This window comes from Arvicanthis niloticus, chromosome 22, assembly GCF_011762505.2.
Source record: "Arvicanthis niloticus isolate mArvNil1 chromosome 22, mArvNil1.pat.X, whole genome shotgun sequence".
NCBI lineage: Eukaryota > Metazoa > Chordata > Mammalia > Rodentia > Muridae > Arvicanthis > Arvicanthis niloticus.
In genome coordinates, this window is record NC_133429.1 from 51,113,822 (window position 1) to 51,135,807 (window position 21,986).

General features: G+C 34.4%; 2 protein-coding genes across 10 annotated transcripts; both read left to right on the plus strand.

The window, feature by feature from the left end:
* The first annotated feature begins 1,960 nt into the window (after positions 1 to 1,960).
* Positions 1,961 to 7,168, plus strand: LOC143436419 (olfactory receptor 6C75). 7 transcript variants are annotated; one of them, XM_076920766.1, is made up of 5 exons: positions 1,961 to 1,997; positions 2,547 to 2,791; positions 2,868 to 3,116; positions 3,650 to 3,728; positions 4,348 to 7,168. In XM_076920766.1, exon 5 carries the CDS (start codon positions 4,351 to 4,353, stop codon positions 5,317 to 5,319), a length of 969 nt encoding a protein of 322 aa, XP_076776881.1. In that variant the 5' UTR covers positions 1,961 to 1,997; positions 2,547 to 2,791; positions 2,868 to 3,116; positions 3,650 to 3,728; positions 4,348 to 4,350; the 3' UTR covers positions 5,320 to 7,168. The 7 variants fall into 7 exon arrangements, with proteins under 7 accessions (XP_076776881.1, XP_076776878.1, XP_076776879.1 ...); XM_076920763.1 differs by lacking the exon at positions 3,650 to 3,728; XM_076920764.1 differs by lacking the exon at positions 3,650 to 3,728 and having other exon boundaries at positions 2,547 to 2,758.
* Positions 7,169 to 13,473: 6,305 nt separating this feature from the next.
* Positions 13,474 to 21,645, plus strand: LOC143436420 (olfactory receptor 6C2-like). 3 transcript variants are annotated; one of them, XR_013106468.1, is made up of 3 exons: positions 13,474 to 13,606; positions 14,289 to 14,349; positions 15,299 to 15,414. XR_013106468.1 is itself a non-coding variant. In XM_076920771.1 (3 exons), the coding sequence occupies exon 3, from the start codon at positions 20,195 to 20,197 to the stop codon at positions 21,131 to 21,133; it is 939 nt and encodes a 312-aa protein (XP_076776886.1). In that variant the 5' UTR covers positions 13,474 to 13,606; positions 14,217 to 14,349; positions 20,188 to 20,194; the 3' UTR covers positions 21,134 to 21,645. The 3 variants fall into 3 exon arrangements, 2 of the variants coding, with proteins under 2 accessions (XP_076776886.1, XP_076776887.1); XM_076920771.1 differs by lacking the exon at positions 15,299 to 15,414 and adding an exon at positions 20,188 to 21,645 and having other exon boundaries at positions 14,217 to 14,349; XM_076920772.1 differs by lacking the exon at positions 15,299 to 15,414 and adding an exon at positions 20,188 to 21,645.
* Positions 21,646 to 21,986: the final 341 nt, after the last annotated feature.

Genomic DNA, 21,986 nt, shown 5'->3' on the forward strand with positions numbered 1-21,986 from the left:
AGTGGCTTTAAAATCACTCCTAAAGCAAGCCATTCTTTAACTCATATTGTGTAATTTTATATGTAATCATGTAGAGTGCCATAACACTTGATATTAAAAGTATCCCTAAGAAATAGACCCTTAAAATACTAGGAATCTATGATCAGTTTATGAACTTGTTTGATACAAAATCATCCATTCTATTAGGCAATGAAACACTGATTGTCTACACTAACAGATTAGAAAGACAATATATCCAGTATGTTCACTGAGCATGCCAAAATGTTATCCAATACCAAATGATCATATCTGAAACATATACATAAAAATAAATTACATAGACTGAGAAGGTTATATTTATATATTGAGGTGTGTGTGTGTAGAATGTAGGAAAAAAGAGGCCAGAGAGTTGAAACAGAGAGAAGGGGAGTACATGGAAAGGTTTAGAGATAGGAAAGAGAAGGAAGAAATTTTATATTTATATTAAAATATCAAAAATTTTAAAAGATGGTATGTGTGCAGGAAGAATGTTATTAGCATTTTACTTGAAGAAGGGACAGATTCCAAAATTATGTCTAATTATCACTCTTGTTTTGTGAAAGTAAAATCCGAATGAGTGCTGCCTTTATTATTTCTGTATGCCTAGAATCTAAGGTATTGTCTTTGTCAGGGTTTGTATTCCTTTACAAAACATCATGACCAAGAAGCAAGTTGTGGAGGAAAGGGTTTATCAAGCTTACACTTCCACATTGCTGTTCATCACCAAAGGAAGTCAGGACAGAAACTCACACAGGGAAGAAACTTGGAGGCAGGAGCTGATGCAGAGGCTATGGAGGGATGTACATACTGGCTTGTTTCCCCTAGCTTGCTCAGCTTGCTTTCTTATAGAACCCAGGACTACCAACCTAGGGATGGCACCATCCACAATGGAGCCCCCACACTTGATCACTAATTGAGAAAATGCCTTACAGCTGGATCTCATGGAGGCATTTCCTAAAGGAAGGTTCCTTTCTCTGTGATAACTCCAGCTTGTGTCAAGTTGACACACAAAATCGGGCAGTACAGGAATATAGAGTCAAAGGCATGAAAAAAAAATCTAAGGCATGGCCGGGCTGTGGTGGTGCACGCCTTTAATACCAGCACTTGGGAGGCAGAGGCAGGCAGATTTCTGAGTTTGAGGCCAGCCTGGTCTACAGAGTGAGTTCCAGGACAGCCAAGGCTATACAGAGAAACCCTGTCTCGAAAAAATAAAAAAAAAAAAAATCTAAGGCATAAGAACTCAAAACAGGATAGATTTTCAAAGATAATCATTGAATGAACAAGTGGTAGTGACTATAATCACAAGTTGTTGAAAGATATAAAACCATAAAGAAAAGTTTGATATCTTTCATCATGCAGAATAATGAGCACCTCGAATCATTCTAAAACCCCATAATTAACTATCATTTGCCTCTAAAATAGAAAAATCCTACTCATTCACAGTTTAATATGTTGTCATTTAGACACCATTGATCTCTGTTTTTTTTATATTTGTTTTTACATATATAAGTGTTTTACATGCATGTATGTATGTATACCACATATGTTCCTGGTGACAATAGAAGTCAGAAGAGGTGTCAGATTTCCTGGAATTAGAATTGTATATGGTGTAAACCTCTTATGAAGTGTTGAAAACCAGATGGTGTTCCTCAACAAGAGCATTAAGTGTTCTTAACTGCTAAACATCTCTCCAGCTTCTAATTTTTATTTTTCTCTTCATAAAGTTGTAGTTAGTTATAAAACATAAATCATTTTATATTCTTCTGTTTGATTTCAGGTCATTTATACCTAATCTATTCTAAATTATGTTCAGTAACTTGGACATGTTACTGCTCAGTATCCTGAGGATCTATTCTCCATGGTGTCTTCTGTTTACTCATTCAACTATTCCCCTTGGGTCCAAGCTAAATAGAATAGATAAAATTAGGACTAGCGCGAATAGCATTGCTCTAGAATCAATCTATCATCTCACTCATCAAGTTAGTAAAGAAATTATATTAACCTTTTTAATGATAATTTATTTTTAACTATCAAGGTATTATTTCTTTAGATACAGAGATACAATAATCTGGACCATAGGTTCTTAATTGTTCTTGGATTCATGAGGAGAAATGAGTTGATATGTGTCTTTTTAAAAAGAATTCTTAGGATTTTATTTATGTATTTAATTATTTTATTATTGATATTTTGGAGATTTTATTTCAAGCACAAGATAACAGTGGATAAATTAGTTACAAAACTCTTTTTTAAAGTGCTAAAAGTTACTAAAACAAACTAATAAATCATTAGATATGACAGTGACTATTTCAGTAATATGTAGTAAAAAGTAAGTATGTCTCTTCAGGAAGATAATTTTTGCTTTTCAAGTATGTGTTTGTGTTCTGTATAAGCAATATATAGCTAAACAACACAATTTCAATTACATATGTAAATAAAAGAAAAATTTAGCACTGCAATGAAATGTTTATACTGTAGCAAAACTAAGTTATAGGATTAAATACTTTTCCATGTTCTTCTCATCATACCAGCTTGCAATACTTTTTAGTTTATGGAAACCATGGGATCAGTTTGTACAAAAGTGAAAGCAGTCACTTGCTATACTAAGCAGGTATCCTTTGTTTTGGCTTTGCACATGGATTTTTGTAACATGGATTGAGAAGATTAGGATCCAACATGTAAAACCGGAAGACAAGAAACTGTAGACTTGCCATATGTGATCACAAAGAGCAGATGACAGAATGTGAGACCACCTCATTTGTCAGAAAACTTATAGGTAAAAATTTGAGGTAAATGTATTGACCTTTGAAATAAATCAACTAATGCTGAGAAAACACTATTCTGTTTCACAGCAGTAATACTTGTAAAGTATGCAGAGAACAGAGGAGACCGAGGCAAGTTGCCTGGACATGGGGGCAAAACTAAAACTTTGGAATAACTTCATGCATGGATGAATAGGTTTAAAAAGTAAAAAAAACATCTATATGACAGCAAAAGTGATGGCAGATGCAAAATATGGAAGAAAGAAAATAATCTTTCTCTCCTGAAAAGTTACATTGGCTGTTGAACTGTGTCATTTATTATTTACAAAAGAGAATAAGGTAAGAACACTTATGGTTCACAAAAATAAAATTAGAGCCGGGAGTAGCAGTTCACATCCGTGGTCTCAGAGATCATGGCGCTGAGACATGAGATTATGAATTCAAAGCCAGAATGGCAACATAACATGACTTGTCTCACCATCAAAATAAGATAAGGTCATTTTTGTAAGTATTACTTTATATGTCATGGTGTAGTTTCAAGATAGAAATGTGGTAAATTAAACATATCCAATAATAGAATAATTAGATTTCTACAAACAACATTATAGCAGATAGAAAATGTCCTGCTACATAAACATTGGAATTAGACTAAAGTGTCTTTCATCTATTAGACATATCCACTTGTGCACACTAGAACACATTTCTCCAAACCACAGAGTTATCTTCAAGAAGTATAAAGTTTTGAAAAGAGGAAAAGAAAGATAAGGCAGAGAATTTTTAAAATGTAGAGGAAATCATTATAAATGAAAATCTTTTAGAGAACTTTACTACACTATACTGAAAATGAGTTTTTGGGCATTTTCTTGTTTCAGGAACTATTCAGTAGACATAGACTTGTGACTAGATATATGAGGACGTGGTGAAGAAAACAAAGTTGTGATTATGAAATGAGTAAGAACAGAGCATTTTAAAGTATTTTGTTTGATTTACAACATAATCAATTTTAAATTATTATGGCAATAATAATTTTAAAGTATATTTGTTTGACCAGGTATTTTATTCATTAGATATATTGACTAATATATGTATACATAATATATATAATTAGATATATAAGACTACAAATATGTCTTGATACTTATATGTAAAATGATTACTTCAATAAGGAAACTTATTTTTCCATCATTTTCTAGTTATTGCTTTTCTTTTTGCTGCAAGAGTCATAAAATCTCCTCCCAAAGTAAATTTTAGTAAACTATACAACCGTATTAATTATGCTGTAGTTAATATATACATTACCAATTAGTTATCTAAATTTATTTATCCTATATGATTACACATTTATACTCTGAAAATATTAGAATTCCATCGACTATGTTACAAATATAAAATAATGTATAGTGATATTTCTGTTCATGTATACATTGTATAATACCCAACATTAGAAATGTTAACATCTATGACATCATAGATGTATCTGAAGGACAGTATGATAAGTAAAGTAAACCAGACACAACCAACAAGCTCATGTTTTTATTCACAAGGTTGATTTTTTTATTTGTGTATTTAGGAAATGCCTTTAGAAGCAGACACTATTATGAGAAATTCCACAGCAGTGACAGATTTTATTCTTCTTGGACTGACAGATGATCCACAGTGGCAGACTGTGGTTTTCACATTTCTTCTTGTTACCTACATGCTAAGTGTGACTGGGAACCTCATCATTATCATCCTCACTCTCTCAGATGCCCATCTGATGACACCCATGTATTTCTTTCTTCGCAATTTCTCACTCCTAGAAATATCATTCACATCTGTCTGCATCCCCAGATTCCTCGTTACTATTGTAACAGGAGACAGAACTATTTCCTACAATGGTTGTGTGGCTCAGCTATTCTTTTTCATTTTCTTGGGAGTGACAGAATTTTACCTTCTGGCTGCCATGTCCTATGATCGTTATGTGGCCATCTGTAAACCTCTACACTACACAACAATCATGAGCAACCGTGTGTGCATTCTTCTTGTCTTTAGCTCATGGTTTGCAGGATTCCTGATTATCTTTCCACCAATTATCCTTCTGTTACAGTTAGACTTCTGTGCCTCCAACATAATTGACCACTTTATCTGTGACTCTTCTCCAATTTTGCAGCTTTCTTGTTCAAACACTCACTTTCTAGAACTCATGGCATTTTTGTTAGCTGTGGTAACACTCATGGTCACCTTGACATTAATTATTCTTTCCTACACAAATATTATCCGGACAATTCTGAGAATTCCTTCTACAAATCAAAGAAAAAAGGCCTTTTCAACTTGTTCCTCCCATATGATAGTTGTCTCCCTCTCCTATGGCAGCTGCATCTTCATGTACATTAAGCCTTCTGCAAGGGAGAGGGTGACTTTAAGCAAAGGAGTAGCTGTGCTCAACACTTCAGTGGCTCCTCTCCTGAACCCCTTCATCTATACACTGAGGAACCAGCAAGTGAAGCAAGCCTTCAAAACCATGATCCAGCGGACCCTCTTTTCTTCAAAGAAATTAACGTGATCATAAGGAAAGTGGACCTCTGAAGGCAGAGCTGAATGAAAACCTCTGCCTTTCTCCTCATAGACTCTTTCTCAACATCTATTAAAATGTTTTATACTTATAGACAGAAAAGAGAGAATAAAGAGAAATATAAGATGATGTATATTGATGTTTCTAAATTTATTTTTCAAAGGAAAATATAAAGTAGGAAAATTATTTTATTCTTTGGTACTATTTTTTAAATAACAGATTATTCAAATGAAAATGTTTTTATTTTTACTAATCATATTTTAAGTAGAAAATCATGATCTCTAAGGGTCCCTTGTTGTCCTGATTTTAGGTTCAAATTATTTCTACTAGCACAATTGTAATTCCTATTAAACATGCTACCAAAGGAACAGAAAGTGTTGGCATGAGCAGAATGATGGAGTGCTGACTTCCTGTTTATTATCCTGGAAACTGTGAATCCTAGTTACTAATGTCTTTGACATTTTCTATTATTCAACACACAATACTGTCTTTCATCTTTCCATTGTCTCCTTCACAGAAGCTTGCTTCCCCACACTCAAAGTCAAGATAATGACTGTTGGAAGTAGCCAAGAAAATGAAAATAGTGTTTCAAGGTTGGTCCTGTAGCTAATGAGTCCCTTAACTCCTGTGTTTCATTAAGAAGATTAATTGTCTTGAGAGAGAAGTTATGAGTCTGACTAGGTACTGGATAAGGGATTAGATGTTCAGTTTGTTAGTTTCAGCTTGATCTGAATCACAGGTCAGTGTGATGACCTCCATGTAATTCCTATGTGAGTTAAAGAAATAATTATTCTCATGAACCAGAACAATCTGAAGCTCTGATTATTTTCACTGTGTTCACATGGAATGATATGCACAGCATTCAAGTACTAGCGTCATTATAGAACAGAAATTATATAATTCATTTGATTATAAATTCTTTACTGAGTCAATTGATAAAAATGAAACTATGAAAGTTTTCTTTGTAGGGTAAAGTAAGCAGAAAGATAAAATGAAAATTCAAAGTGTGAAAAAACTGTAAAGACTGCATACTTACAGTATTTTATGAATGAATGAATATAAACTGTAGGAAAAAAGGAAGGAGAAGATAAATGAGAAATAAGTGACTAAGGGCAAATTCATCCTCTTGATTAGCAAAGCTTATCTGAAGATTTCAACTCTAATTTAGGAAAATGGGGGCAAAACACAGACAAACTGCTGATCTTCATGAGTTAAAACTGTCTGGGTTTATTTATACAGAAATATTTCCTTTTTTCCTATTATTTTCTCTTTAAAGATTTGTGACAATTTAATACAGAAATGTTTCAGATAATATGCTTATCTTGGAGATACTGATAAAATTTTGAGTAATATTTCTTGTGTGGTTTTTACTTATATTCCATTATCATTTAGATCTTAATGATTATAACCTTTTATTTTCAGTCAAATACCCTGTTATGATCACAAGGAATACAGTTCTGTACATCCCTAAATATATTTAGATGCTAGTCTGTTTTATCACTTTCTGAAGTAAATACAGATAAAATAATAAGTTACACATAAAGTTTTCAAAGTGTATATGTACATGCACTTAGAGGGCACATTTGGCTCCATTCAAAGAGAAGAAAAAGACAAGAAAACACAAAGATGCATAAAATTGATATAGTCCATTTTGTGATTGTGTAATGATTTCTGTTGTGCGGCCACTTTGGTATGCACAAGTATTGACAAATATCCCTAAAATGTCTAATTTTCCCTCTACAAGTAGTAGACTATTCCAGTAATTTATTATTGTAGTAAAAGTGATCTTTTACTTTTAAAAAAATTATTTACATTTCAAATGTTATTCCCCTTCCCCATTTTCCCTCCACAAATCCCCTAACCCATCCCCTCCCCTCTGCCTCTGTGAGGGTTCTTCCTTCACAACCCCCCACTCCTGCCTCAGTATCCTAGCATTACCCTATGCTGGGTCATCAAGCCTTCACAGGACCGAGGGCCTCCCCTCCCATTGATGTTGACAAGGCCATCCTCTGCTACATATGCAGAGATTCCTCCATGTGTATTTTTTTGGTTGGTGGTTTAGTCCCTGGGAACTCTGGGGCGTCTGGTTGGTTGATATTGTTGTTCTTCCTATGGGGGTGCAAACCTCTTCAGATTTTTATCATTAAAAAAACCTACTGTCATCAGCCACCACACCAACAATACTATAATATAATGACAAGTTATACCTGTAAAGTAAAAACAGACTTATTTATGCTGAAAAAGTCTTCTTACAGAAGCCAAGTCAAAAAGAGAGACAGAAGAAAGAACTGGATTATATCAAATTGTCTGGTACCTTATTCCCCTTGCTACTAGATCACCAAATACAATGACTAATAAAACATGTTCTTATTTCAACAAAACAATCACAAGCATTACAGAAGATATCATCACTAGAGCCATACATAATTTAGAAATTGGAGCCTTTTGATTGGCAATTTAATACTATGATTACTAGTTCACTATATTGAATGATTAATATGGCAGGAGCTCAGGTGAGAAGATACCATGCATTAACTGCTAACTATTTTAAGTAGAGAAACAAAAACCAAAAGAAGGAAGCAAATAGAGATCCTAGAAATTAAAATAAATTAAAAGTGAAGAATGCCTTTGATAGACACACTGTTTATCAGATGCAGAAAGCAATGGGTCAGTAATTCCTAAAGAGGAGTGCAGAAGAAACCTACTAAACAGTATTTTTAAATAAAAAAGAAATATTTAATTAACAAAGCAGAACTTCCAAAAATTAAAGAATTTCCCAGTCCCATGCTCAGGTCTAAGGTGTTAGGTTCCCAGTACAACTTTGGAGGCAGGAAGAGACAGAGCTCAACAATAACTAGTTCTGCAACATTGATGACAGTTTTGAGATTATTTGGCATTTATTTTCTCACTTAAAATTCTTTCTAAGCACAGACCTTGTGGATCTATTTTTCAGTATGAAACATGTGTATAAATAATTAAATTACCATATTGATGAAGAAATTAAAGAATTTGAAATGTTTCAATATGAGAAGAAGAAAATTTTACAAAAACAATGCCAATAAAAAACTTTAATTCATGACAAAAATTGAAACACAGATTCAAGAAACTTAGAGTAGAGCATATACGAAACTGGATATATTTTAATTACAACAATGAGTATCATATTCAAATTCAGAAAAACAAAAAAGATAAAATATATAAAATTTGTATTGTATGAAACTGATGACCAGTAATTAGCCACATGGAAGAACATAGAATAAAATACATTTCTTTTTTTATTAATTAAGGTAATTAAGATGTGTGCTAGATGGAGAACAGAACCAAAGCTATTGACCTCAACATGTAATAATATATAGAAGTCTCAGAGTTGTTATTTCAGGGACCTTATGCATGGGTGGGAAAACTCACAGATACAAAAATTAACATCCAGATACAAGAGTGACAGGTTTTAAAAAGGTAAATTCAAAGCATATTTTAATGAGAAAATACATAGGAAAGAAAATGTTGAGTTGGAAAAGAAAGTTCACTAAGTTCTATTATTTATTCTTCAAAGGGATGGAAAATACAGACTTTGGATAGATTTGTTATCAATGGAGTTGATCTAGCAAAAATGCTATAAGAAGTTCTTCTAGCAGAAGGAAAACTATATAGGTCAGAGACTTCATTCTAAAGAAGAGAGGTAGCTGAATAATGAACAAGTAAATTTAAATCAAGTTAAATAAGTTCTTTGAAATGTTTTATAATATATAACCACTTTATTTCATGTATGAGGGTTTTCTCTGAATGTGTGTACGTACACATACATGCCTCAGGCCCAAAAGGTCAAAGGAGGCCACCAGATACTCTGGAACTGGAGTTATATGGTTGTGAACTACCATGGAACTCCAACCCTGGTCCTGTACAAAAGCAATAAATGCTCTTAAACATTGAGCCATATTCTAATCAAGTATTTTTAGTGAACCAGAAAAACAAATACCTGTTCAAATATATAGTATTATCAACTTATTAACAACAAAGATGTGAATATACAAAATGTATGACATCATTGCCATAGAAGGTATTGTCTTCTATGAGAACATATTGTCATAAGATGCCATTCTACACAAGTAGGTAGAGTATAGTTTGAAGTTGACATAGATTTATACTGTATGTTAGAACTCTTGAATAACCATTTAAAAAGTGACACACACACACACACACACACACGATATATTAGGATGAGTGGTAAATGAAACCAAATAAATTTATTATTAAGAATGTAAAATATTAAAAATAAGTATAAAATTACAAATATAGGAGGAGATATTATCTGAATTATATAAAAATTACTTTAAATGTGACTAATTTGCCCATATCAATTAAAAGACCGAGATTAAAAGGGAATTAAAAACCCATATTATCAAAAAAAAAAAAACCCTAAATTTAAATACAAAAATACAATTGGGTTAAAATTAAAGGGACAGACAGCTCAAAATGGATCCTATGTACGAAACCTGGAGACAGAAAAGATCTAAGATCCTGAGGTGGTAGATTGCTATAAGGAAACATTGTCTTCTGGACACAGTAGGGACACTCACAGATGACGTCATAGGAGTGTGACACCATGTACCATACCTGTACACATCTAAAACAGACCGTATCCCAGTATGTAGAGAGGAGGGCCTACTGAGAATTGAACACTGCTAGGAGAGAAAGGGTCAACTTTTTATAAAAAAGTGTGGGCCCTCATATGTCTCTCTGACGCTACAGAAGATCACTCACCCAGGAATATTTACTTACCATAAATTGACCTTGATGGGCGATAAATTCACAAAGCTGGATAGGAAGGTAAGAAGCGTTGAACCTTGGAAAAGGGGGAAGGATGGATATGATCAAAACCACAAATCAGAGAGTACACATGGAGGGATCCATGGCTCCAGCCACATGTGTAGCAGAGGATGGCCTTCTCTGTTATCAGTGGGAGGAGAGGGTCTTGGTCCTGTGAAGACTCGATGCCCCAGTGTAAGGGATGCCAGAGTGGTAAGAAGGGAGTGGGTGAGAGGATGGGGGGGCACCCTCATAGAAGCAGTGGGAGGGGCGATGGGAGAAGCGTTCGTGGAGGGGAAATCGGGAAAGGGGATAACACTTGAAATGTAAATAAATAAAATATTCAGTAAAAATAAAATAAAATTAAAAAATACACATTGAACAAACTTCTCAACGAATTTTTTACAAGTAAAGGAAGAGGAGCAGGTGGTGAGCATATAGCTGAGAAGATAAAGTGTTTGTATAGCATACAGGGAACCCAGGGTTCCAGTGCATTGTGGTGTCCATCTGAAATCCAATCACTTGATACAGAGGCAGGAGAATCAGAAGTTCACAGTCATTCTCAGCTACATAGGAAACAAGTTGAGACAAAGTTCTTAACAAAATATTAGTAAATCAAGTAAAATACTATCTAAACACCTATACTTATATTTCGTCTTAACTATACTAAATAATTGGGAAATTATTTTAAGTCATTTATCACATTGCCAACCTCAAAAATATGAAAAATAAAAATTATTGTATGATATGTCAAGTAGAGCATTATTTTTAGAAGATTTATTTTTATTTTTTATTTTCCTGTTTAATTTTTCTTCAGACCTGAAAAAAAGTACATTTGAGTCACAGACTAAGATATTAAAGGTAGAATTATACATGTATACATACATGTATGTAATAACAATTAATAAAAATGAGGCCATGAATTTGAAAGAGAGCAAGGAGCAATATATGCAAGGGTTTGGATGGAGGAAAGAAAATGGAGAAGTGATGTAATTAATAATCTCAAAACTAAAAGAATAAAAAGGTAGTAAAGAAGGGGAAGGGAGGAGAAGAGAAAGGGGGTTGGTGGGAGTGAGAGAGGGACATTAAATGGTAACAGATGCATGGACATGACTGTAATACATTGTCATGTATAAAAATGTCAAAATAAATTCCTTTATGAAGCATAATAAATATGTGCTAGTTCAAAACAGTGAAATTTTTCAATGAAAATATAAGGAAGATTATTGATAAGGATTGGTTCTAATGTTTTGAATTATCCAGCCCCCAAAATTGGGAATCTGCGTGTCCAAACGCTGAAGGTCCTTGCCCCAATTTGGTTTTTGAAAGATCAATAAATGGCCAATAGCCAGTGGCTGGCCAGGTATACTGAGGCAGGACCTTGGATTTGTGCAAGCTAGGAACTGGAAGAGAGGAAGGCAGAGATCACCATGACAGGGAGAAGAAAGGCCCACTGACATGTGAGAATCAGGGGAAGTGGCTCCACGTCCCCAACTGTGTTGGCATAGCAGAGAAGAAGTATAGATTTTAAAAGATGTTAACTGAGAATGACTGGAGGGGAGTGTTTGATAGCAGCAGGAAGGATTAGAACTGCCCAGTCTTTGAGCTAGTCAAGGCATTTAAAATTAACTGCCTCCCCCGCCCCGAGCGCATGTGTGTGTGTGTGTGTGTGTGTGTGTTATTTGAGAGTCTAGAAGGCTCTGTTCAATGACTGAAAGCATGACCCGCCCAGAGGAACCTTAAAGCACTTTACTGCAACTATTAGAGTACCCCCAACCCCACAGCTCCCAGGGACTAAACCTCCAACCAGAGTACATATGGGGTGCGGGGGGAGACCATGGGTCCAGCTGCATATGTAGCAGAGGATTGCCTTATCAGGCATCATTGGGAGGGGAGCCTCTTTGTCCTGTGAAGGCTCCATGACCCAGGGTAGGAGAAGGCTAGAGTGCTGAGGCAGGAGTGGGTGGGCAGGTTGGGGAGGGGGAAGAGGATAGGGGTTTTGTGTAGGGGAAACTGGGAAGGCAGATAACATTTGAAATGTAAATAAAATAACCAATAAAAAATGAAAAAAACAACTTTTATAAATTTAATGGACTTGTATGTATTCCTCCACAAATTAAAACAAAATTCTGTCATTTAAAGAAAAATGAGAGGATTATAGTACTCATCTAATTAATAAAATATTACAGATTCAGAAAGATGAATACTATATATTTTGTCATATGCAGTATCTGGATGTGTGTATGTATGTGTGTATATATGTGTGTGTATGTGTATATGTGTGTCTGTGTATGTGTGTATATGTGTGTGTATGTGTATTTGTGTATGTGTGTGAATATGTGTGTGTATGTGTGTATATGTATGTGCATGTGTGTGTGTGTTTGTATTTGTGTACGTGTGTGTATGTGTACATCTGTGTGTGCATGTGTGCTTGTTTGTATTTGTGTATGTGTGTATGTGTGTGTATGTCTGTGTGTTTCTTGGGAACATAGAAAGAATATTATTCTGAGAAAGGAGAGAATTTAAAGAGAAGGGAGAAAGAGCCAAGAAAGAAAATGATGTATCATTTCTTTTTACAGACCTAGATTTCACTATATAGTAAATAGTGTGCATACGTGCATAGACATGTATGTGCACATGTCTATACATGCATGTACATGATACAAAAGCAGAATGGCTATTTAAAGGAAGGAAGGGACCAGCAAAACTGGGAACAAGGGAAAGGGAGGGCAGCAGAGAGGTGGCTATGAGCAAAATACATTATTTGTGTATGAATATATCATATGTAACCCACTGTAAATATGGCAACCCTTAGCAAGCATGATTTAACACAATGAAATTATAACTAATAATGACAAAATACAATTGTCAAAAATAATGGATTGTCACTAAAATCATTCCCAAGGGAACTAAGAATTATCCAAAAGAAAAACTTCTATTTGGATTTTTTGAAAACCCTTGGGAAGCTGTAGTTTGTGACATTGGCTGATCTTCTTGGCCAGCACGTCAGTACAAGTTCAACCAGATCAGCAACAATCCCCTAAGTTTTCTGTGTAAGTGTCCACTTTCCTGGGATGATCCTTTGAAAAGGAACTGAGCTGTTCTATATGTTCCCTATGGGATTTATAAGACTCATGTGTCTAGGAAGGAAGATTTTGTTTTTCCATGCCCAGAGGGCTGACATTATTTGCAGAAATATTTTAAGTGTATAATAAGTAAAACATCATTTGCACAAAAAACTAATTGTTTTCTCCTGGGGGCCATGATCATTTCATTCAACAATGAAGATATATAGTAATAACCCTGGAGACTGTGCTTGTAGGTTATATAAATGTTCATGTTATTTATAACTATCACTAAAAATAATGCTAGATGAGGGGTATTATTCTATGATCAGAAGTTTGGCCTTTTCTTTTGGTGAAAAAGATCCATGAGTAAAAATGACATCAACAAAATGAGAAATTTAATGCAGGTAAAAGGAGCAACAAACAATAGTTCTTCATCTGTATCTCAATTATAATGTATACAAGCAATTTATATGACTACTTATGACATAAGAATGCAGTGATGGAAGACACAGATGATATGTTATGGTTAAACAGCAAATATTTTCTTTCCTAAGTGATTTTCATACTTTAATTTTCATAAAGTTTTGTGATACTCTCGAGAATGATACTTCAAATATTCTAGTTTCAAATTTTTCATTACTATCAAAATCTTACTCCTCTATTTCCTTGCAAAAATATAGGGATGCTGAGAGATTCTGTAGAATCAACATCTATGAGAAGTTTTTTGATAATATTATTTACAGAATTACACATGTTTAAAAACTTAGTCAACTACAGACATGCCTGGAAGCTGATGGTCAAGCAATAAATAAAATTACTGACAGAGTTTTAGTACAAATTAAATCAATTTTAAGATGTGAAGTCTAACCAACTGTTAGTCAAGAAGTAGAAACCACAGTAGATAACTAATTTGAAATTGATTCATATATTCCAACTGTTGAAAGAGGGAAAAACAACATAAAATAAAACAATATCTTCTAATGTAAGGAGGATAGAAATTTCTTCACTCCTCAGAAATACTAGAGCCAAGAGGGCGTCAGATTGGTGCATTCCATGTAACAAATATACACCATCATTATGCCTCAGAAGCTGGGCAAAAGGAATTTTGGAGTTAAGGAAGAAGACCATGGAGAACAGAGGCTACAAGGTAAGCATGGCCCTTACCACAACTTTTCCTATCCTGTACTTACAAAAAGATTTCTGAGAAGATAAAATTCTTGCAAAATAGGAAAATTGGAGGACTCTATCTTCTGATATAGGAACAATGTGTTCTCATATACAAAAATTACAAATACTAAAAATAATTTTTTCAAAGAAGAAAAGTAGGTAGAAAATTTGTTAAACTTAAAGTTTGGGACAGAATCAAATAGAAAGGGGGGAGTAATTTAAATAGCCAAATCTATTTTGGGGGAAATTCAGAATAAGTAGCGTACAAATATTCTAAATGATGCTGATAATAGCAGATAGGATTGAAAAACAGCTTATTAACAAGAGACAGAGAGCGTTGTATGTAGCAACTGATGCCACTGAGCAGAATCTGTCACAACCTGTAAAGAATTAAGAAGCTACAGTTCACTTTAATAGTGCTATGGTGTTTGATATGTACCTTATGTTTGAACATCTTTAATGAAGTACTATAGATAGGCAGACAGACAGAGAGACAGATAATTTCATAGATAGATATGACTCATTTTGTTGAGCTTGGACACTTAATAAATTCCCATGAAACTACCATGACGATGAAGACAAAACACATATGCATCTTTTAAAAAAGTTTCTTTGTATTTCTTCATTGGTTTTTTTCCTTTGTTTAGTATTCTATAATTCAGCTTTACATGATAGCATTGCTCCTAATGTTTTCAGTGTATAATAAGAAATTCTAAATCATGGGCCATTATAGTACAGCAGATCATAATGTACTCATCTTTGTACAAAAATTTTAAAGCTGTTGAACAACATGCCAATATCCAAACATTTGCCAATATTCAAATGTCTGGGGTCATTGCCATTCAAAGCATTCTCTCTCTCTCCTCTGAGTTTGTGTGTTTGACTATTCCAGATACCTCATTTACATAGATTTATTCATTCTTCTCTAGCTGGATAATTCCCATTCAAATGCCCTTCAGGTCCATCTTTATTGCATGTTGTAGGATTTCCAGATCTCATACTCCTCCATTGTAGGTATGCTACATTTTAAAGTATTTATCTGTTGGGGGTATATTTATGCCATTTCTGAAGCTTGTGTTTTATGAATTACACTACAATGCTCACAGAAGTCAGACATTTACTTGATAACTAATTCAATCTTTTGAATATTTGGCAAGGAAATGTATTGCTAGATTGTATCCTAGCTTTGATTTTTGAGGACTTTTTATGATGTTTCTTGAAGTTGATTTCTATTAACATTGTATAAAGTTTCAAGCTTTACATACTCACAAGATAGTGTATATTTGCATTGTTAATAATATCCTAGTAAGTATGAAGTTACATCCCATCATAGTTTTGACTTGTGTTTTTCTGGTAATTACTAATGATGAACTCCTCACATGTATGTTGGGACATTTTTATATCTCCTTGGAGAAATATCTATTCATGGTTTTTTCCATTGTCAAAATGAATTGCTGAGTGTTTGACTACTGGAGATTAGTTTTTTCAATGTGTGCTCTGAAAATATTTCTCCCATTTCATAGGTTGCTTTCTCGAACACAAATTCTGAAAATTATTATTTTTTGTTATTTTTTCCATTTTAGATAAGAAAGAATTAGACTCTACACAGATAACATTAGTTGATAGATATCTAACTAGTCACTAGAATATAATTTTACTGTCTGATTCCAAATATCTAATCTATCCTGGATAGCAACATATTTAAGTACGATCTAAGTACGATTCTTAAGTGGTACCAGGTGCACCAAAGAAGCCAAAAAAGTACTTAAATAACCTTTCTTAAAAGCTAAACTTTTCTTACCAAGTAATCACATAGTGAGTGCTGTAAGTGATTCCCACTTACTGCAGAAGGAAGTGATTCACTAACATAGCAGGATCATGACTTTAACCTTAAAGAGTGATAGATAGTGGAATGTTCAGACTATACTAATACTTTGATGTATTATTAGTTTATTTTGGTGAGGTAAAATAAGGTAACAGAAAACTGAATAACAACTTTTAAGAATCTATTCCATTTTTAACTATCTGTACAGGATGACATTATTTTCTAATACTCAAAATGTTTACTTATCTCTCTGTAAAGAATTTTTATTTCTAGAAACTCTAATCACTGAGGTCAATATCAAATAGTGCAAAATGGACAGTTAAATAAATATTCTAGTACTGGCATAAGGAATAGAATCATAAAAGTAAAATTTAAGTTTTAGTCACTCATGCAATTAATAAAATTGTGAAGTGTGTTCTCTGAATTAAGTAGTTTCAAGAGCATCTAAAGATAGGGCATGTAGTCCTTTGTCTAACTGTTTACTCTAGAAAGTTTTTCCCCTTCCAAGTTAACATGCCCATAGATATTATCATTGTTTCAGTCTTATTTGTGCAGACATTTTCAGAAAAAAACATTTTTTTTTATAGAAGACTTTCTGGTATTCTTTCTCTTACAATATTTGTATTTTCTTTTCCATGATGTTCTTTGTGCTGTAATTGTAGGAGCTGTGGTAATGTATCTATCCACTGGAGCTGGGCTACACCAAGATCTTTTAGTTGATGTCTACATTGTGTTAAGTTTTTTGTGTGTGTGTGATTGTTTTCACTTGCTGTAAAGAGGGAGCCTTTACTACACTCTGGGAGAAAGAGAAATATCTCTTCTAAGTATAAGCCTCTATTTGCTGTCCATATACAAAATGGTTGACCTTGAAACCATACACATAGAAAAATTTAAATTCTCTAGGTGGGTACATAAAGTAACTATTAAGGATTTAATATCCTAGGGGAGCCCTGAAGAACTAATAGGAGTCAGTCTGGCAAAATATGGTGTATGTGTGTGCATGTGTGTGTGCGTGTGCGTGTGCCTGTGCGTGTGCGTGTGCGTGTGCGTGTGTGTGTGTGTGTGTGTGTGCATGTGCACTGGTGCACACATGTGCACCTGCGCGCACACGCACACAACTATAGAGGCAATAACATATAAAAATATCAAAAACTGCAAGTGCTTAATGCTAGTGAAATTGAAGACATGTAGGAAACAATAAAAGAAAAACCAAAAACAAACAAATCAAACAAAAGCAACAACAACAACAAAATACATGGCAAGTGATGAAATCTAAAAGGAGCTTTTCATGAAGATCCTTCAGCACTAAACAAAAGAGACTGGCATCAATGGCAGGGGAGGCCCTTGGTTCTGTCAAGGGCCAAGGCCCCAGTGTAGAGGAATGCTAGGGTGGTGAGGTGTGAGTGGTTTGGGGAGCACCCTCATAGAAGCAGGGGAATAGGGGGGGTTCGTAGGGGAAACAGGGAAAGGGGATAGCAGTTGAAATGTAAATAAATAAGATATCCAATAAAAAAAGCAGTTAATTTCAGAAGAAGGTCAGAGGTGGAAGGAGGATGCCTTCACTTAAAGAACACGATTATTGAGTATCTGAGAAACATCCAGTTAGTACAGTGGAAAAAAAATATCTGCAAGAGGATCCTGTGTAGATCTACATGGTGAGCAAGAGTTCATAAGATGACTAGATCTGGTGTTAGGAATTTTAATAAAACTGAAAATTAAACCAAGAGATCTAATCATAAGTATTTCACATATTAATAGGGAAAGGATAACTTAAATCAGTAAAAATAGAGATCTAAAGCTACAAGAAAATTCGAAGGACACGGGATCAATTAAAGAACCATAAAGCTTTCTCTTTTAATGATGTGGCAATGGCAGGCAAGACAAAGATTAGATGTGTCACTGGGCTTCAAAACAAATGAAGATTTAGTGGCTCCTAAAAACCCACTAAATTCCAGAGTTGGAATTCACAGATAGTTCAATCCTGATAAATAGTCTTTTTGGGGATTGGTTGATTTTTTTTTAGATATATTTTAATTATAACATTCTTTCAGATCACTGCCTATATTTTCATCAAGTGTAACTGAATGTATAAATATTTGTGTATACATTGTATTCCTAAATATAACCTGTTGGGTTCATACTATGTTACTTGTATATGTTCTCAGAGCCGAGAATTTGGCAATGGACAACAAATTGGTGTGCTTTTCCTCATGGAGATTCACCTCTGCTGCTCCCAGCTTTACCCAGTTGTCTACAGTTCTTTGTGTAGGGTTGAAGTCTTATGAGATTGCCTCGATGTGGTTTGACATGTTCATTGGTGTCATCCTTGTCAGCTCATGCTTCAGCAATCATGTTAGTGAGATAGGTAGCTTCTGATGTTACCAGGAGACACAACCTCACAGCAAAGTGCCGGATTTTCTGGTTCTTAAAATCTTTCCAACCACTCTTCTGCAATGTTCCATGAGCCTTAGAAGTGGGAGTGCTTTGCAGATATATCTACTGGGACCAGGTTCCACAACTCTATGTACTTATTGGTTGTAGTTTTCTGTAATGGTCTCCACCTATTGCAAAGAGACATTTCCTTGATGCATGGTGAAGACTGCATTTATCTGTGAGTATATGAACAAATGTTTATAGATTGTTATTGGAGATTATGCTGGTTTAGTAAACTAGTGGTTTTAGATTCTCCACAAATAACTAACCATGATTTCCCTAGCACTGTGCAGTCAGCTAGGTTACCAATATTATGCATGGTATCTCTCTTGTTGAATGGATCTTAAGTTCATTTAGAAAGGAGTTGCTCATTGCCAAGATATGTGTGTCAGTACTGTACCCACATAGCTATTGTGCTATGTGATTTATAGGCATCATGGCAGAGTAGGATTGTTATTTGCCTCCTTCTTTTGAAAGTTTGTATGGTGCCTTTTGGTATCCTACATGCTAGTCCTTAGGAATGGTGGGTTTATGTCAGTTCCAGCTCAGGGCTTCTGGGCCTATTTCTGAAGCTTATGGTATCTTCAGAAATAGGGAGTACTTACTTTCCATCTCTGGGGCCAAGGCAAATAACAATAAGCTTTATGTTTTCAAAGTTCCTTAGAGAGCCCTTGTCAACAACTTAAAAGAGGCATCTTATATATGGTTTGAAAATTTTTGTTATGTGGTCTTTGACTCTTGGAGAGCACCATCAGCTCAGATAAGGAAAGTTTATTTAAACTATGTATATTTGTAAACTGAAGTACTTTCATTATGGTTTTTAGGTAAGTAGCTAATAGTATGATACCTTGTGTTTTTTTTTAGGGATCCATATTGTTATTTTATGCACTTACCTTTCCTTTCTTAGGAGCTCCATGTTATCCTTTTCCCTCATCAGATCACTTGTATTTTAAAAAAAATTGAAAAATTTGAATATCTAATAAATGATAGTAAAATGCACTGTTACTTTTAGCTATTTGAAGTGAATGACCACAATCCACTAATAGAAATGTATAACAAAAGCACATGAATATATTCCTTTCAAAGTGTGTTGAACATAGCATTTTCACTATAGATAAAATAGATGCAAGAAATCTGCTGTCATCTCTGTTGCTTAATTTTTTTTTTTCTCGGAGAGAAACATCTTATACTTAAAAAAAAAATCTTATATTTATCCAGGTAGTGACAGCTGAAACAAATTCATGTTCTTAGATATCTTTATGCATCTGATATCCAAAATTTGTCTTAATATAATGATCTGTGTGCCTGCTGGGTGGCATTATTTATTAGTCCTATCTACATAAGGATTAACTACACTTGGACATCCTTTAGAGTAACAGATAATTCTTTAGAAATGGCTCTTTTACAATAACATTGAGTCCTCAAGAAAATTCTCACTGCTCATTTGGAAACCCAGACAATAGTTAGAAAATAAATATAGGCTGGCTTGCTGGCCTCTGAATCTACAGCCCTTTGTTAGACTTTCACTAACGGTGACTTTATAAAATCTTGATTTCAAAGGTCAGTAATGAGAAATCACTCGACAATAACAACTTTCATCCTGCTGGGACTAACAGATGACCCACAACTTCAAGTTCTGCTTTTTATCTTCCTATTTCTCACATACATGCTGAGTGTGACAGGAAACTTGATTATCATCACCCTCACCTTGGTGGGTCCCCATCTTAAAACACCCATGTACTTTTTCCTTAGAAATTTTTCTTTCCTAGAAGTTTCTTTTACCACAGTCTGTATTCCCAGATTTCTATACAGTATATCAAGTGGAGACAATACCATTAGCTATAATGCTTGTGCAAGTCAAATATTCTTTGGTATTCTCTTTGGAGCAACTGAATTTTTTCTCTTGGCAGCTATGTCCTATGACCGCTATGTGGCCATCTGTAAACCTCTTCATTATATGGCCATCATGAACCCCAGGGTGTGCACCTTACTAGTCATCACATGTTGGGTGTCTGGCTTAATGATTATTATTCCACCCCTAAGCTTAGGCCTCCAACTTGACTTTTGTGACTCCAATGTCATTGATCATTTCAGCTGTGATGCAGGTCCCCTTATAAAGATCTCATGTTCAGACACTTGGGTAATAGAACAGATGGTTATACTTGTGGCTGTCTTTGCACTCATTATTACCCTAATCTGTGTGATTCTGTCCTATACATACATCATCAGAACAATTCTGAGATTTCCTTCTGCACAGCAAAGAAAAAAGGCCTTTTCTACCTGCTCATCTCACATGATTGTGGTTTCCATCACTTATGGAAGCTGCATCTTCATCTACATCAAGCCATCAGCTAAGGATGAAGTGGCTATAAATAAAGGAGTTTCAGTCCTCACTACTTCTGTTGCACCTCTATTGAATCCCTTCATTTATACCTTAAGGAACAAGCAAGTGAAACAGGCATTCAGTGACTCTGTAAAGAGAATTGCATTTATATCTAAGAGCTAGAAGTTGTGATAAAACAGATTCTCTATTATCTCCTTTAAGATTTAATCTTTGCATTGACATCCAATATTTCACCCAGATATTATCCTTATGAAACTCATTTTTAGCATTGTAAAGAGATAAATGGGAAACAAGAATAAGATTAAATGTTTAAGAAGGTGGCATGTCATATGGAAACCTACCACTGTAGAAGCTTCCTAGATTATATATATATATATATATATATATATATATATATATATATGAAAGGAATTTAAATGGAATACCAAATAATGAGGGAGACAATACCCCTGGTAGACACATTATGCTACTAAATAAAACCTCCAGTGCCAGGAATGAATTATATCTTGTTGAATCTTTTAAAAGGGGGTTCCATAATTCACCCCCTCAACATCATAGGCTATTGACAAGTCTGTTGGTTACCCCCAACAACCTGATTGTAAGGTCCTATTGCTAAAGATACAACTTACTTATGTCCTTGGATATGCTGAAATAAAGCTGGTAACACACTAAAAGCTTCATTCCTCCTTACTAACATTTACAGTTCTGAAAGGTATTCTGCACGCTACCAAAAAGAAAACTAATCAACAATATCTACAAATCTTATGACCTATAATAGAAATGTGCCTCAAGATGTACAAAAGCGGTACAAATGTTATGGAAGTAACCAACCATTTTTTAAAAATTGGATTTAAGGCACACTCTATGAGATGGATACATATCTGACGCATCTAAAAGTTTCATGTATGCTTTTTGCGCTTTTTTTGTATTGTTTGATTTTGTATATTGCTTTTGTTTTTGTTTGAGGGAATTAAGGAAGAGAGAAAGGGAGGAAGAATATGAAGTTTGGTGGATA

Excerpts from the sequence above, each read along its gene's own strand:
- LOC143436419 (XM_076920766.1), top strand. The coding sequence starts at position 4,351 with ATGCCTTTAGAAGCAGACACTATTATGAGAAATTCCACAGCAGTGACA.
- LOC143436420 (XM_076920771.1), top strand. The coding sequence starts at position 20,195 with ATGAGAAATCACTCGACAATAACAACTTTCATCCTGCTGGGACTAACA.